A 16,855-nucleotide genomic window follows, 5' to 3' on the forward strand; every position below is an offset into this window, starting at 1 on the left:
GAGCAGTCGGTGCCCTTAATGGCTGAGCCATCTCTCTAGCCCCCACTGCATAAGTTTCTAATAGGCAGCTTGAACTGAACTTGGAAGAGTTTCAGCATTGGAGCTACATATTTAGGAATCTGAAGTTGTATGATTATAAAATTTTCATTTATAATAACATTGGTATTAAAGTATCAGAAATTTCTGAAATATTAATAACAAGAGTTGTGCAGAGGAAAAAGAGAAATGTAGTAATGAACAAATCTTGCCAGGCATGTTGACACACACCTTTAATCCCAGCATTTAGGAAACTGAGGCAGGCAGATCTCTGTGAGTTTGAGGGCAGCCTGGTCTACATAGTGAGTTCCAGGGAGGCCAGTCAGGGTTACAATGTAAGACACTGTCTCAAAAAAAGAAAAAAAGAAAAACAAAGGAATCTGAGTCTTAGTATGACAGCAATTAAAGGCAGAAAAAAAAATCTCAGAATGGAAAGAATAATCAACAACAACTAATGTGTAGAAATGAGGAAAAGAAGGTCTGAGAAAGGCCGAATGGGTTAGGCGATGATAGTTTATTTGTTTTTAATTCAATTAATTAAATATGAAAGTACCCGAAAGGCTCAACACATGAGCTAACAAACTAAAGATTTTTACTCTAGTTAAGAAAATTTTAGATGAAACGTTTCTTTATAACTTTTTCTGAGTAATGAAGCATTGTGGAAACCATGTATATTTATCAGTTTCCTGGTGAAATTTGTCCTACAACTTATTTGTAACTGAGTTTGTAATTCTTTGATTCTTTTCCTAAAACAAATTTGAGGAGATTGTCTGCTAATATTAAACAACTATATCAATGATTGGGAAAAAGCAACAAAATCATCTTATTGCCTGTACTGATTTGACAGGCAGAATTGTTTCATATTTCTAAGATAATTTAGTTGATGGATGAAATGAATGTGTTCATATATACAACAGAATACTATTCAGCCATAATAAAGGGTGAAATTCTGTCATTTGTGACAAAATGGTTGGACCTGGATATCATTATGATAAGTCAAATTTGCCAGCGACAGAAACAAGTACTGCATGATCATGTAGAATACGAAAAGTTGGTCTCACAAGTTGAGAGCAGGATGATGGTTTCCAGAGGCTAGGGAGTAGGTAAGAGGGAGGGAGGGATTCCTGAGAACCTAGCTAACATTAGAGAGAGTGAAAAAGTCTGCTGTGTTATTTCACAGTACATGAATGCAGATAAAAACACAAAGCTTGAAGAAAGTAGTTTGAAAGTCTTCATCATGAAGTTCTGATAAATGTTTAACACAGCTCTGTTTAACTTTATTTAAACATTACACAATGAATATGTATTGAAACCTCATGATACTCTATTAATAGGTACAATTGTATTCATATATATGTATCAGTTAAAACATAAACTTAAAATATTCAAATAAAACATCAAAAACAAGAATATATTGGCTTACATTTTATGATTTAAACAGGAATGTAAGAAGAACTTCTCACTGGTGGTGCTGACACAGCCAGACAATGTAGGTGCCCAGCAGCTCAGCGAGACTTACCACAGTGCCATAGATAGCCAGGGAGCCATTGCCCAGTTGTCGGATTCTGTGGCTAATTTCAATATCTGCTCCTTTGCGGCTCCACTGGATGGTTGGGGCAGGGTCTCCTCTCACTTCACAATTCAGGATTGCATTACCGCCAAGAGGTTCAATCCAGTTGGAGGGATAATCACCTTTGAAGACGGGAGGTTCTGGAAAATACCATAAGACAGGCACAAAGTCAAAGCAGATGCTGATAATTTCTGTGTGATTTTTGACATACAGAAAAGGATAGCTTAGTAATGGGAGGAAAAGCCATACCTCTTACGGGATGATTTCGATTCATGTCAAATGATCTCTTTAATTACTTCTTTCCTACTTTTACTTTGGTGTGTGTGTGTGTGTGTGTGTGTGTGTGTGTGTGTATGTGATGTGTGCGCGTGTGGTGTGTGGAGTGTGTATGTGGTGTGTGCGCGTGTGGTGTGTGGAGTGTGTATGTGGTGTGTGCGCGTGTGGTGTGTGTAGTGTGTATTTGGTGTGTGTGTGTGTGTGTGTGTGTGTGTGTGTGTGTATGTGATGTGTGTGCATGTGGTGTGTGTAGTGTGTATTTGGTGTGCGTGTGTGTGTGTGTGTGTGTGTCCCCGTGTGTGTAGGTATGTGGAGGTCAAACACTGACTTTGGTTGGGTGTCTTCCTCAATTATTCTCCACTTTATTTATTGAAGCAATGTCTCTTGTTGAACCCAGAACTCCCTAATTCCAAGGAGTCTGTCTAGCCAGCCTGCTCTGTGGATTCCTCGTCTCTTCCTCTGAGTGTGGGGCTTATAGGCAGCTGCCACACTTGTCTAGCTTTTACCCAGATTCTGGGGATCCGAACTCACATCCTCATGCTTGCAAGGCAAGGACTCTATCCACTGAACCATCTCTCCAGTCCCTTTCCTACTTTCGAGCTAAATATTCATATATTTTTCCTCATGATTCTGCACATTTGTGATATTGGACGTTATTTCAATTTATTAAAATTGCAGTTGTAATCCATTTATATATAATAAGGAAACACATACAAATATTAATTATAAATAAATTACAAAGGAAAAACGGATCACTTTTACCTACCTTTCACATAAACAAATCCAATTGCTTTCACAAAGCCAACGCTGTTCTCTGCGGTGCACACGTAAGTACCCGAGTCCTCCTTTGACACTTTTTCAATAATAAGTTCACTGTGTCCATTGACACTGTCGAAGTGGGCTAAGGGAAACAGATTAGAAAACAACACAAATGCCTCTCAGTGACCTAGGAAAAGTTTCACGGCAGCGTAATATTTTGCAGGTTAGATTTATGAGTCAGTCAACAGTTGAACCAAAGAGATCTCATCATAACTGGACAACAGAGTGCTTTCCACAGATACTTCCCTCGAGCTAGTAACTGTGTCTGTAGACACTTGTTTGAGGGATGAAAAACAGCCTACGGAACAGGAAAAGAGAAGGAAAACAAACATCTTTTTTAAAAGCATTTTAAAGTGCTTCTTTCATCTCAATGTGTTGCTTAAAGCAGGATCTGAGTGTCAAAAACCTTTCATTCAGAAATATGACATTTTCCATTTCATTTATCTCCCTGCTCGTTTTCTTCCAAAACAATTTACATCAATGGTAGGAACACCTTTTCAGCTGTAATTCAACTGACTTGACAGGTCAGAGGGGAAATCAGGAAAATGCATCTTTGTTAGGTAATAATAACACAACCAAATATGTAATAACTTAAACCTCTCCAACAACCATAAATTGTGGGGATGTGAATATTTACGAAGGAGGCTATCACCTTTGGAAGAGGCCATGAGGTAAGCACGCTAATCTTAAAACAACCGGTACTAAATAACAATCTAATTAAAAAAGTTGACTTCTAATTATGTAAGCATGTTCACTTTGCATGCATTTTTCTCATTTTATTTTAAAGATCTTGTACCATTGAATATTAAGTGGAAAATTATGCTTAAAAGCTTAACTACCTAAATTAGTGCTATGCCTTTGGAAAATAGTACTGGTTGGGTTTTTGAACATTGTCTTTCTTTAGCAAGGTATATTACGTTGTTACTAAGTTGATATTGTTGATGAATTCCAGTCATAACATAGTTCCTTAAGCAGGAATAATTCAAGCTTATTATCACTTTCCTAGCAAGGCATTTAGTAGATGCTAATCAGAAGTTAACTTGGGGACAGGAAGTGTTTTCATTATTGACAATGTTTTTACACTAACAACAAAAAACAAAAATCAAACAAGTACAGAGATATTTGTCTCCTGGGGATGAGTGCTCCCTGGGTCCAGGCACTACCTTGACATGCCATATATATAATGACAAGAAATTTTCTACATACATTAATCTATTTAGTCTTGAAGTTCATTCACACACTGAGAAGCTTTATATTCTGTAAAATTAATGAGTCATCAGGACCCCAACAGCAACCCCTTACCCATTGATCAGTGATGAAGGAGGTTCACCAGAGATAAGTCTAGGTGCCTAAGATACAATGTTGTCTTCTTTTGGAAAGAGGGATTATTATTGTTTTGGTTAAAAGTTGTAATTACAGCATGCAATGTTGTGATCAAGTCATCTTTTCAAAAGAACAAACAATGCATATATACTGGGCAGAAGCAAACATTTTACAGAATTTGTTTTTGGCTCTCTTTGTTTGTTTTGAGACAGGGTCTAGGGTAGCCCAAGCTGGCCTCTAATTTGCCATGTGGCCAAAGTTGACTGTGAACTCCTAATCCTCCTGCCTCCACTTCTCAAATGTGGGGACTGCAGGTGTGTACCACAACTCCTGGCCATTTTACAGAATTTAAAGTAATCAACTCTGTGTTCGTCTTAACTCCTACAGCTAGAGGAAGAGAGAATGGGCCAGACTTCTGTGTGGGTGCATTCATTTACATCTGAAGAATTAAATCACCAACCTGGAATAATATTGTTGTTGAAGGTCCATGTCAATTTGGGCAATGGAATTCCAGTTGCCTTACAACTTAACTGTAGCTGTTCTCCTTTATTTAATGACAGGTCTCCAGGAAGTTCAATAAAAGTGGGGAGACCATGTACTGTGAGGGTCACAGTATGTGTATCTTCACCAGCAGCATTGCTAGCAACACAGGTATAGATCCCAGAATCCTCCAGCTAAAGATTTTAAAAAGAAATATGGTTTCAGATGTTAGTATATTGAATTCCATTACGTAAAATACACAAGAACATAGTGCTGGCTCCCCCAAATTACCTAAAGGCAATTTAAATTTCCATCTTTTAGTCTAAACCATCAAGTTAGATTTTGCATAATGTAATTTAAAATGTATGAGTTCAGGATAAACCCATACCATACATAATCAGCAATCATTTCAGAAGATCTCAGAAAACATCATGGGTTCTGCGTCTCTGCAATGTTCCAGGAAAGGCATCTTGAGGACATAGTGGGCCTTCTGGGTAATGTGACCAGACACCACCCAAATCATCAGAAAACACGGTGAGACCAGATGTGATGCTCCCTGTAATTCCGCAGTTTCCCTTGCTGAGTCCACTGGCCAGTCTCATCACTCACTGTGCTTGACAGGCCCGCAGCATTGAACATTAGCTTTCATATCTTCACTTGAGTGCCACGTTTTCCCAGCTACCCCTCTGTTCGTTCCTCTCCACCCACTGTTACTGTCTTCCCCTCCAAATCGACATCTTAACATTGGCTTGTTAGGGGCTCAGTCTTTGGTCCCCTTTCAGTCTCCATCTGCATTGGATAGTTCATCAAGTATCTTGGCTTTAAATGCCATCCATATGTTGATGATTTCCTATAGCTCTAACCCAAAATTTATTTCCAAATTCCAGTTACATTAAACTTATTTCAGTTTCTCCTTGGATACCTAGTTGCCAGCAGATGGCTACAGGTGGCATGGGAGTGGCCAAGGAATTGAGACTGCCCCTTCCCTTGCTATCTACAGGCATCCCCACTTCAGGCAATGGCTGTTCCATTCGACTACTGTTCATGCTGTTGAAGACTCAGACATTTAAGCCATCCACTGACAATCCTCAGTATGTGCCGACTGCAAAGCCTGTGCGGCTCCCACTACTTCTCACTTCTCTGCTAAAATTCAGCAGCGAGCTCTATCATCTGCTCTCCATCTATCTTCCCCACATCTTTCTGCTTCACCTCTGCATCCTACTGTTTGTTATCACCATCAGAGCAGTCTAATCCTTCAGAAGCACAGGGAAATATTATTGTTCCCTTGCTGAAAATTTGCAACAAATTCCGACTTTTACTAAGAGTAAAAGGCAAATCCGTGATCCACAAGTTTCCAACGATCTACAAGGTTTTACCTGATCTGGCCTCCATTTTTCTAATTTCTTTCCTGATTTCATTCTCTTTCCTTTCTTTCACTGGCCATGAGTTTCTCAAATATACCAAGCACGCTCCCACTGAAGCTCTTTGTTCTCCTGGTGTTCTACTGGTTACTGTACTGTGCCTGCTATGTGCCTTCTTTGGATAATTGCTTGGTTAAGTCACTTCCTTCAGATTTTGCTCAAATGGTGTCTTGCTCTGACCACCCTATTTAGATCTGTAACCTGTACTGTTTCCCTCTACCCATCTTTTATTTTTATGTTTTAAAAATAACATTATTATTACTTTTATTTTAGTCTTCATCATCTGTCTCATTCTTCTGGGCATTAACTTCACGGGCAAGGGTCTTTGGTTATTTTGTTTCTTAGTGTTAGTCAAAGAAAAGGTGCTTAATAAATATGAGAAGAGGGCTGGAGAGATGGCGCAGTGGTTAAGAGCACTGGCTGCTCTTGCAGAGGACCAGGGTTTGATTCCCAGTACCCACATAGTGGCTAACAATGGTCTGTAACTCCAGTTCTAGGAGATCTGAAGCCCTTTAAGCCCTCTTCTGTCCTCCGTAGGCATTGCATGACACAGGTGTACTTAAGTACATGCAGGTGATATACATGTACACATAAAATAAAAAAAAAATTAATGGAAAAAAAGAAACAAAGAAAAAATAATAAATATGAGATGAATTGATTGAATGCTTCTGAATATACCCAGGTCTGTACATATTACAGATTTTTCCCTAGTATTAAGAACTGTGATTCATACATATTCACAAATAGAGTTCTATATATGTCTGCCATCTGATACAGCTAAGCTGCCTTATTTCTGGGTCCTTTAGATGTGTCCGACCCATTGTCTCACAAAGTTTCAGCTCATTGTTTCACAAGTTTTAAACTTTTTGTTTTTTCATTTATTTTCTTAAGGTTTAGAAGTGTAATTGTATCTGTAGGTAGATTTCTCAAGTAGGAGAACACTGAAAACTCAGCTGTCTCTGCTTGATGGTGACTGTCTTGCAGATCTGAGAATATGAAGTGTCCTCAGTTTGTGCAGCTCCCTGAAGTTTCAGTTTCCAAGTCAATGATTAGACAGGGTTATTTAAAACTCACCCAGAGAAAAACATCTTTTTGATATTTTTCTCTGCAATAACTCAGATATTCCTAAGAACATGCTCCTCATCCATTCCACACACAGCTGTAGTTACACAGTACAGGCACTTAGAATGTTTCTTAAGATAGATGTCCATAAAATAAAAATGACAATTTTAATGGGTTGTTTGTGTTTTTTGAGACAGGGTCTCCTTGTAGCCCCAGCTGGCCTGGAACTCACTATGTAGACCAGGCTAGCCTCGATCTCACAGAGATCTGCCTGCCTCTGTCTCTCTAGCACTGGTACTAAAGGCATGTGCCACCATGCCAGGCAAAATGACAATTTTAGAAGCTATTTATTTGTTTCTACTCTGTTAAATACTGCTCTAATTCTAAGGAGAGAAAAGGAAATACATGAGCAATTAATCTTATGAATTTATAAGAGTATTTTCTTCCATTATTGAAGGAAATATTTCCAGGCTAAATTACTAAAATGAGGAAGGTAATTGACCATCTGGCTTACTGTGTCTACTTATGTCTATTAAACTTACCACAACATTTTCCAAAATGAGTTCTCCATATGGTTCAGTAGTGTATTTTCCTAATAAGTTGGCTAAAAGAACATTGTCTTTTTTCCAGCTAATTGCTGGTGTGGGGATTCCATCAGCAACACATGGGAGAACGGCCTGGGAGTTCTCATTGACTGTGTAGAGCTCTTCTGAACTTCTGATCCGGGGTGGTACTATGAAGAATTGAGAAAAGACAGTCGCCCAGAAGGTTAACTTCAAGCATAACTTTATGCTCATCAAAAATCAACACACAAAAGACTCTTTCAAAGGAAATTTTGCTAGGAATACTAAAAATAAGCTGTGAAGATTTTTTGTTTTGCTATGAAAGCAATCCATTTTTAAAACAATATTGAAATTTATTCTTTGAAAATTTAATACATTTATACAATGTACCTTGCTCATATCTGCTCCCACTTTCCTCTACCCAGCTCGACTTAGGACCCTCAATCACATTCCCTTCTAAATATATATACCCCTGAGTCCAGTTAGTGCTGCCCATATACTCAGGGGTGTGAGATCATTTAGAATACATGAGAATCCTACCAGTGGTCACCTCTCTCAAAGAAAGATAACACATAAAATAAAAAATTAATGAAAAAAAAGAAAGAAAGAAAAAATAATAAATATGAGATGAATTGATTGAATGCTTCTGAATGGTCACCTCCCTCAAAGAAAGATAACTATCCCTCCCCCAGCACCTATCAACTTCCAAAGCTCCTCATCTCAGCTGGGGGTTAGGCCGCAATAGCCCAAGCCCTAACCATGCTGGAATTTTAAACTGGTTTGACCTTGTGTAGGTCTTCCAAGATTTTTGACAGTAGCAAGAATGACTTTACTGAATATGTTTACATTTAGTTTCTGAGCAAGTGACATAGAAATGGGCTGGAAATCTTTAAAATTTATTTGGCTTTCTGACTTTTCTGCACTTGAGTTTCTTCTGCTTAACTGAATTGAAGGGAAACAATCAAAACCACGAATGTTTCTGTGGTTATAGTTTGCTGGAGTTGCTTCAAAGATATATATTGAGAAAATGAACTAGTCACAGCCGCTGTAAAACACTATAAAGCATTTGCTGAGATTTGAATATCACAAGGTACCATGGGAAATTTTTGCTACAGTAGCCACACTTGTTACAACAAATACAAGTCAAGCCAGATCAAGACATTTATTTCACTTTTTGTACTATCACAGAGGAAACTTCTATCATGACTTTGTAATTCCATATGCTGTTATGTGTTCACACGTCCTGTGACTCCATTCCTTTCTCTCACTGGAATTTAGCCACCACGGGGATGAGCTGAATAGTCAGTTACTCAGAAATACCTTAGTGGACTTGTAACTAACATCTTTATTGCCAAAGAAAGGACGTAAAATATTGAAAAAAATATTAGCTCTTCTTAGTGCTAAAATTAAAATCTACCCCCCCCAAACAACAAGTTTAGCAATTATTCAAGCATATGGATGAGCAATGGATCAATCTTCATGACATTTTAACAGCTGCTTTCAGGAAAAATAAAGTTTCTATATAAGCTTTTACATCTTACATCTTTCTCTGACTATATAAGTAAGTATAATACCATTACCCGAATGGCTACTTGTATAAACATTATAAATAAGTTGGAAAAACAAAAATCTACTTAGCATTAATTTATACTGTATTCTCGCTAGCTCCTTCATCTTTTGTTTTCTTTTGAGGGCTGCTATTTCTGTTTTACTAAGGGTTATGGGTACATAACAATGGTACATTTTATTTATTTCTTTTTATTTTTAAACTTTTATTGTTGTTTTAAGACTGGGTCTAATGCAGTCTAGGCTGATCTCAAGTTCATGATATAGTCAAGGACTTTGACCTCCTGATTCTTGTGCCTAGCCTCCTAAGTGCTAGAATTTTGGGATAGTGCCTCCCAACCTTAGAGTACAGTACATATCTTTGAGTTCTTTACCTTTTTTGAAATGAAAAAAAATTAAGGCTATGAATTTATAGGTGACATTATCTTTGACCACACATTGTACATTTTAGTATCTAGACATCATTTTATAAAATTTTTATAACTATTGTTGTTTGGCACATGGGCAATTTTGGTAAAATGTCTACAAATGATTTAAAAGAAGCTGTCTGAAGGTAGAGGGCTAAAGTACAGTTCAATACAGTGACTAAAGGCAAAGAAGAAATTTGGAAAATTTATAAATTATGACTTTTAATTTGGCTAAATTATTTATTCAATTAAAAGGATTCCACTTGCTGGGTGTGGTGGCGCACGCCTGTAGTCCCAGCACTTGGGAGGCAGAGGCAGGCGGATCTCTGTGAGTTCAAGGCCAGCCTGGTCTACATAGTGAGTTCCAGGCCAGCTGGGACTATAGGGAGACCCTATCTCAAAAAGATAAAAAAAAAAGTAGCTTAAAAAAAAAAAAAGGATTCCACTTGAAATTATCTTAATTACTATGAAATCACACATAAGATTCAAATACAGTTGAAAAATAAGGATTTCATAAATTTTTGAATGAAGTAAAAAGCAAAAAGCATTTATTAAAATGTTACCTCTAAAAACAGTAGTTGGAAACAGTTTGCTATGGTTTCTCATCACTGATATTAGCAGACTCTATCCTTACTTTAAAATATATGACAAAGCTAACATTTTAATGCTGATTTTAGATATTTTTAAAGGATGTTTTGTTCTATGTTTTAAAACAAAGAAAACAGAATATGCAGGTAAATATTTTGCCATATTAAAATAATGAATCAAATAGATCAGCAGTTCCCACTGGGTTCAAACTTCATGTACACTGTGGGTTATATGGGGATTAGTTTTGAACCCAAATGACTTGAAACTACAAGAAGTGAAATAGAAGAACCCAGAAACACACATGGACTCTTCACAAGCCAGGCAGGCCCAATAATCACAGCGCAAAGGGAGTATTGGCCACACGCTGATTTTCCTGGAAGGGCTAAGGCTATCATCTCTCACACATCTGTGTGCACACGCAAACACACACAGCTTTGGAACACAGATCTGAAGGGCAAATACAGCCACGCTCTTCTCCCCACACATGCTTTGGTTTTTGATTTCCATCGTATTTGCTCTTGGCCTTTTCTCATTACCATGGAGACAGAGCAGATGGAAATAAGTCATGTTAAGGAACCTACCGTGGACCGTGAGTGTGTTGCTCATGCTGCTGGATCCCGCTACGTTAGCTGCCATGCATGTGTACTGACCAGCATCATTAGGCTGAGCAAATGCTATCTGCAGAGCGCCCGAACTCAGGATTCGCTGGCGGATGGATTCAGTAACTGCACGCCCGTCTTTATGCCATGTAATGTCAGGTGGTGGAAGGCCATCTGCCTCACACAGTAGTGAGATAGGTTTATCTACAGCAATGACGTATTCCTTTGATTGAGTGCTAATGGCCGGAGGAACTAAAAGATAGACGGTTCAAAACCAAGAGTACTAATTACTCACTGCAGTACTATTGCAGCAAAAATTCTGACTTTCCTATATCATTGGTTTGGTTTTGTTTGGAACATTAAAATTTATGGGGTACTTTCAGAAAATTTGTGTTTATACACTAACAAATAAAGGTAACCAATATCCAGCTTTAAATGAGGTAAGCACATATTCATGAGGGTCTCAGAAAGGTCTCATTCAGAACGGTCTTTCCGAAGGTCATGTGAATCTAATGAAGTATTGTTAAATGCATGAATTGTATGATATGTATTAGGTACTTAAACTTCTAGATCAGACTCCTCCATGTTTTGGGAAATACTATACTGCTCAAAGATACATTTTCTCGTGCATTTGCTACAGAGATTATCATGTGTCTCACACATAGTACAACATTTAAAAATACTGTTTGAGTGAATAGATTATGGAAAATAACTACATATGCAAATTCTTCCCATTTCAAACACCCGTAGAGGGCTTATGCTAATGACAACTCTTCCCTGGCTTACAAAAACCAATCACCACTTAGGTATTGCTCTGGATGTTCTGCTAAGTTCTAAAGCCTCCACAATAAAAGATGTGGAGAGTTATGAACAGCCACACTGAGATTATGTAGAGCAACCAGAATTACTCAGTTGAGCGTATGCTTCACATTGCATACTGTCTCTGTGAGCAGAGACTCTATTCAAGCCTCTGGAGTATACCCTAATCTCTGCTTTGGGGGTATTCAGTTATTTTTCAATACTTAATGTCTGTCTTTGTCTCTTTGTTGTTCTTATACTAACAATTTAAATAATTTAGTGAAGAAAATTCAATTCTGAAGCTTTTTCTTTTTTTTTTTGGTTGACCACTATGTTGCTGAAACCGGTGGAGACATTTGAGTCTTAATCTTTGACTCCAGTACATTCGAAGCTGTTGGCTCTCTTCTTAAACATCATTTTCCCCTACTCTCTATCTAGGTTTTCTCTGTCATCTCTGTCTTCCCTCATTGTATTTCCTCTACCAGACCTCAAAGCAACACTCTGTCCTTAGTCTTCTGTGTTGAGCGGCTATGTCTAGTCTCTGGATTTCACACTGGTCACATGCAAATTCTTATCTTACGCTATCCACCTTCCATGAGCTCCAATACAAGTTCAATATTCTAGTTGACATCAAGAGCTCTAAAAATGTCTGGCATTTAAGATGATGAAATGCAGACCCTGACTTTCCTCCTCTTCGTTCCTTCACCACACTACCACATAGTCAAGCTCAAGCCTGAAGCCCTGGAAACATAATTAATTCTCCTTTTATAATTTCTAAATTCATTAGCAGTCTTGGCTTTTACAGATCAAATGATATCTTTTCAAAATATTTTAAAATTTATTATATTATTTATTATTTTTATGCATATGAGTGTATTGACTGCATGTATGCAAGTGCACCCATGTCTTGCAGTGCCCACAGAATCCAGAAGAGGATGCAGAATTCCACTGGATGTGGAGTTAGGGACAGTTGTTAGCTGCTATGTGTGTGCTGGGAATTAAACTTGGGTCCTCTGCAAGAGCAGCCAGTTCTCTTAACAGGTGAACCATCTCTCCAGCCACTTCAAAAGACACCTTTAATCTATCACTTCTCTCTCTCTCTCTCTCCCTCCTTTTCTTAACAGGGTCTCCCTAGCCCCACCCTACCTAGAACTCACCATGTAGACCAGGCTGAACTCTGTCTTGTAGAGATCCACCTGCCTCTGCCTTCTGAGTGCTGGTACTAAGTGCATGTACCACCATGCCGGGCATAATTAATCACTTTTCTAACACTCTTTTGGTTTACACCCTGGCTCCTTCTTCTGGACCATAATACCTTGTCTAGACAAATCTGCCCATTCTTCTCTCTCTTAGCTTTTCCATTCACTAAGATATTGTCTCCACCCACCAAAACAATGTCAAATCAGAGTCCTGGTGAACTGCTTCCCATGGCATAGAGAATGGACTCTAATTCTCCCATATCATGTCTGGTCCTCCATCACTGGTCCTGCCTGTCTCCTCTCTCCTTCATGTTTTCCTGCCTTCTCCTTGCTCACCACTCTCTGGCCAGACTTGTATGCTTTCTTTCCTCACTCCTTCCTGCCTAAAGGCTGTGACACATGCTGTCTTCTCTCCATGGACACTGCCAACCTGGCTTGTCCTTGCTTGCTGTTGAGATGTTGCCTCAACCCTGCCCCGACAGAAGCCTGCCCTAAACCCTGACCTAAAAAACCCTGATTTTTCTCATTTATATTGTTTATCATGTCAGTGTCTGGCTTTTCCTTTGCACAGCTCTAACCAGAATTTATCATTATTTCATTATATAGTGATTTATGTTTCCCTCTCCATTAAAATATAATCATCATTAAATAGGAACATGCCTATAATGTTTAATGTAATTCCAGTTATTGATGTTGAATAAATGTTGGAAATGACAAAGAAATTAAGCTTTCCAATAAATAGGAATATGAGCCTTACTATATTTTAATCTTCTACCAGAAAAAACCACATGTAAGGAAATTCAGAATCAACTCATTCAAATTCAGTATCTTGAAACTTATTTCCAGTGGGTGTCTGTACAGAGTAGAGTGCAGACTCTCACAGCCTGTGTTTCTTTCCTATATACATATGTATAATAGAGTTTAATTTATAAGATTAGTACAGTAAGAGACTATAGCTAACAATAAAATAGACTACACAGATGTGGTCTCTCATCTATTAAAATGTCACATTGTTTTTTTTTTAACATTTTCTTTTTTTTAATTTAATTTAATTTTTATTTTCATCTTATGTATATGAGTGTACTGCCTGCATGTATTGAGTGCACCCATGTCATGCAGTGCCATGGAGGTCAGAAGTGGGCTTCGGATTCCTCTGGAACTGGAGTTAAGGATGGTTTGTTGCTGCATATGGGTGCTGGGAATCAAACCCGGGTCCTCTGCAAGAGCAGTCAGTGCTCTTAACCACAGAGCCATCTCTCCAGCCTCTAATATTTTCATTTAAAGGAAATGCTGTACAGTTTTTTTCTGGAGTATGTGAATGACTAATATTGCAACTCTTGCAGTTTGAGGCTGTCATTCAGTAAAAGACAGGTACCTGATCACAAGCACTGCACTCCTGTGACAGTTGGTTTGACACTGAGATGACTACTAAGTGACTCGAAGGTGGGTAGTCTATGAAACTTGGATGTGCTAGACAGACTGCTACTTCACAGAACAGATAAATTTATATTACTCAGAAGAAACGAAAACTTAGAGCTTATTCATTACAAGAATATCTTATTTAACAGTTTTACACTATTATTGACTGTAGGAAATTAAAGTCATAGAAAGTGCAACCACAAAGAAATGACTATTGTTTTGAGTTTCATAGAAGTTAAAATTATGAAAGCGGCCCCGTTGATCTTATACAATGTAAAAAGATTGAACTGTCTTCTTTAAAAAGGCAAACAGGAAAACAAAAATGCTAACAAAGAGTGAGAAGAGCTGTAAGAGCAGCCAAATCACTATATATGAATAATCAGTATATATTGGTACAAAGATCTTTGAGACATAGAGACGAGTTACTCAAATACCTTGTACATTTAGCTTGATTTTGCCCAAGGCTGTACCAGCTGGGTTCTGAGCCACACACATGTAGGTACCAGCATCCTCTCGGGCAGCTCTGGAGATCTGTAAGGCGCCACTAGGAAGAACAGCGTGACTTTTGCCTATACCACAGTTACAAAAGCATAGTGAAAAGAATTTTTATTTTCACTTAAAAAAGCATACTGACTTCTGAATTACAAAACACTGAATGTTCCATGATCATCTTCAGTGAAAGCTTGGTATGTACCTGGGGTAATGACATTGATGCCTTCTTTTTGCCAAGTAATGAATGGACTGGGTGTTCCTGTTGCTGCACATGGTAGTGAGATGGGGTTGTTTAGAATGACATCCAGTTCACTTGGCTGGGGCTGAATGATTGGAGGTTCTATAAAAACCAACCAACAGAGAGAACAGTATTGGTTATTAGCAGAACCGTCTGTGGCAGTGAAGAGCTTAAATGAGCTGAATCTTCAGTTCCAAAATACTAGACATTTGATTGTCTGAGGGAAAGGCAATGACTGGCCCCATTTTGTTCTTTAAATCTTACTATGATAACATTTGCCATAGAACTCTATGCGTATGTGTGTGTGAGGGGGGAACAGAAGTTGGAAGAGACCTCAAAACTGAAGAAGAAAAATATTTTGGGATTGTTCTGCATAGTTTGTCATCTGTATATCCTTCCAGTCTACTGAAAAATATCTTCCAGGTTTTCATATCCTAAGATACTACTGTGGATTACAGTTTCAAATAGTGCCAGATTAAAAATAATTCTTTAAAAGTTTTTGATTTTTATTTATGTGTTTAAATAAGTGTTTGCCTACATGTATGTAAATATATCATGTGTATGCAGTGCCCATGGGGCCAAAAGAGGGTGTAGGATCCCCTGGAACTGGAGTTACAGATGGTTCTTAGCTGTCAGGTGGGTGCTGGGAACCAAACCTGGGTTCTCTGCAAGAGCAGCCAGTGCTCTTAACTACTGAGTCAGCTCTTCATCCCAAGAGAGTACCATCTTTTAAGAATAAATGTGACATGAAAACACAAGCAAATAACTCCACCCCTTAAGCCCAGGAAACATTTTTTTTGTGCTGGGTTCAAGCCCAGGGCTTTGCACAACCTTGAGAAGTCCTCTGGACACTGAGCTACAGCCAAGACCACCCAGCAAGACTGCGGTGAATAAACAGGTTTCCATACCTTGGACGCGAAGGGTTACATGCCGGTGTGCTGAGCCAGCTGCGTTCTTAGCAACACAAGTATATCTTCCTGCATGGTTCAACTGGGTGGCAAATATTTCAATTGCTCCTAAATGGGAAAAAGTGTTTTATTTTCATTTATTTATTTTTGAAACAAGGTCTTGCTATGTAGCCCAGACTAGCCTGAAACTCCACATGTAATCTAGTTATCCTGGAGCTTGCAATTCTCCTGCCTCAGTCTCCCACAGAAGAAGCTTTAATATAGAGCATATCTTTGTTTTTCTAATTCAACAAATTATGTCTTTCTCATTTTTGTGTTTTCTGCACCTAACTGTGGTATTGGGCTTATTTATAGTGTATCCCCTGAGGCACCAGCCAGTCTTTAACTATCAATAGCTTTATTGAAGCATTATTTCCTTACCATAAATGTCACTAAGTGTACATTGAAACAATATAATTGTTTCAATGATTTTTAAACAGTATTTTTAATTTTTTTATTTTTTAATTTTTATTTTTTATTTATTTTTTTAATTCGAAGAAGCATTTCATTACAACAGCATTAACCTATTCAATAACATTTTTCTGAGCTAGGGTACATCTCTTTCAAAATTGGCTGTACATTTTTAGGTTTACAGAGGAATTATTACGCTTGTACAATCTTTTACTGATTATAAACTCTACAAGACATAAAATTAAATGAGGTTTTAATGTTTAGAAAAGATCTCCACTTCGTTGTTAAAATACAGTTTCATACAGAAAAATTCATTTTAAGGCAACTGACATTGAGACGTTTTCACATGCATTTCTAATCTCTATATATATGACTATTACTGGTCACAGTCACTTACTTTCTGAGTTCCGTGGCATCTGAGTATGAATATAAACTCGTCAGATAAACAGCCTTCTTCTCCCTCTAGAGCCTCCATACTCTGTCATCCCTGCCAATGTCCACTGTGTTGTCAGGACCCCCATCTATTGCCCCCATCTGTCCTTCTGATAAATCTAGTCAGCCAGAGGTCCCTGTTCCAGGAGGATCAGCTGTTCCTCATCTACAGCAATCCATTGTCAGTATTCCTTTGGATAGAATTGGGG

General features: G+C 38.2%; 1 protein-coding gene across 1 annotated transcript in view; it reads right to left on the reverse strand.

Moving 5' to 3' along the window:
* The window catches only part of Hmcn1 (hemicentin 1), a 492,592-nt gene that overhangs the window by 63,809 nt on the left and 411,928 nt on the right, over positions 1-16,855 (reverse strand). The window contains exons 78-85 of the mRNA XM_029559235.1: positions 15,765-15,872; positions 14,821-14,958; positions 14,561-14,695; positions 10,693-10,962; positions 7,530-7,720; positions 4,485-4,698; positions 2,649-2,783; positions 1,556-1,746 (exon numbers count right to left, since the gene is read on the reverse strand). Of these exons, the coding sequence (XP_029415095.1) occupies positions 1,556-1,746; positions 2,649-2,783; positions 4,485-4,698; positions 7,530-7,720; positions 10,693-10,962; positions 14,561-14,695; positions 14,821-14,958; positions 15,765-15,872 (1,382 nt within the window). The remainder of the gene's footprint in view (positions 1-1,555; positions 1,747-2,648; positions 2,784-4,484; positions 4,699-7,529; positions 7,721-10,692; positions 10,963-14,560; positions 14,696-14,820; positions 14,959-15,764; positions 15,873-16,855) is intronic.

This window comes from Nannospalax galili, unplaced genomic scaffold (genome assembly GCF_000622305.1).
Source record: "Nannospalax galili isolate Female #2095 unplaced genomic scaffold, S.galili_v1.0 scaffold227, whole genome shotgun sequence".
NCBI classification, from domain to species: domain Eukaryota; kingdom Metazoa; phylum Chordata; class Mammalia; order Rodentia; family Spalacidae; genus Nannospalax; species Nannospalax galili.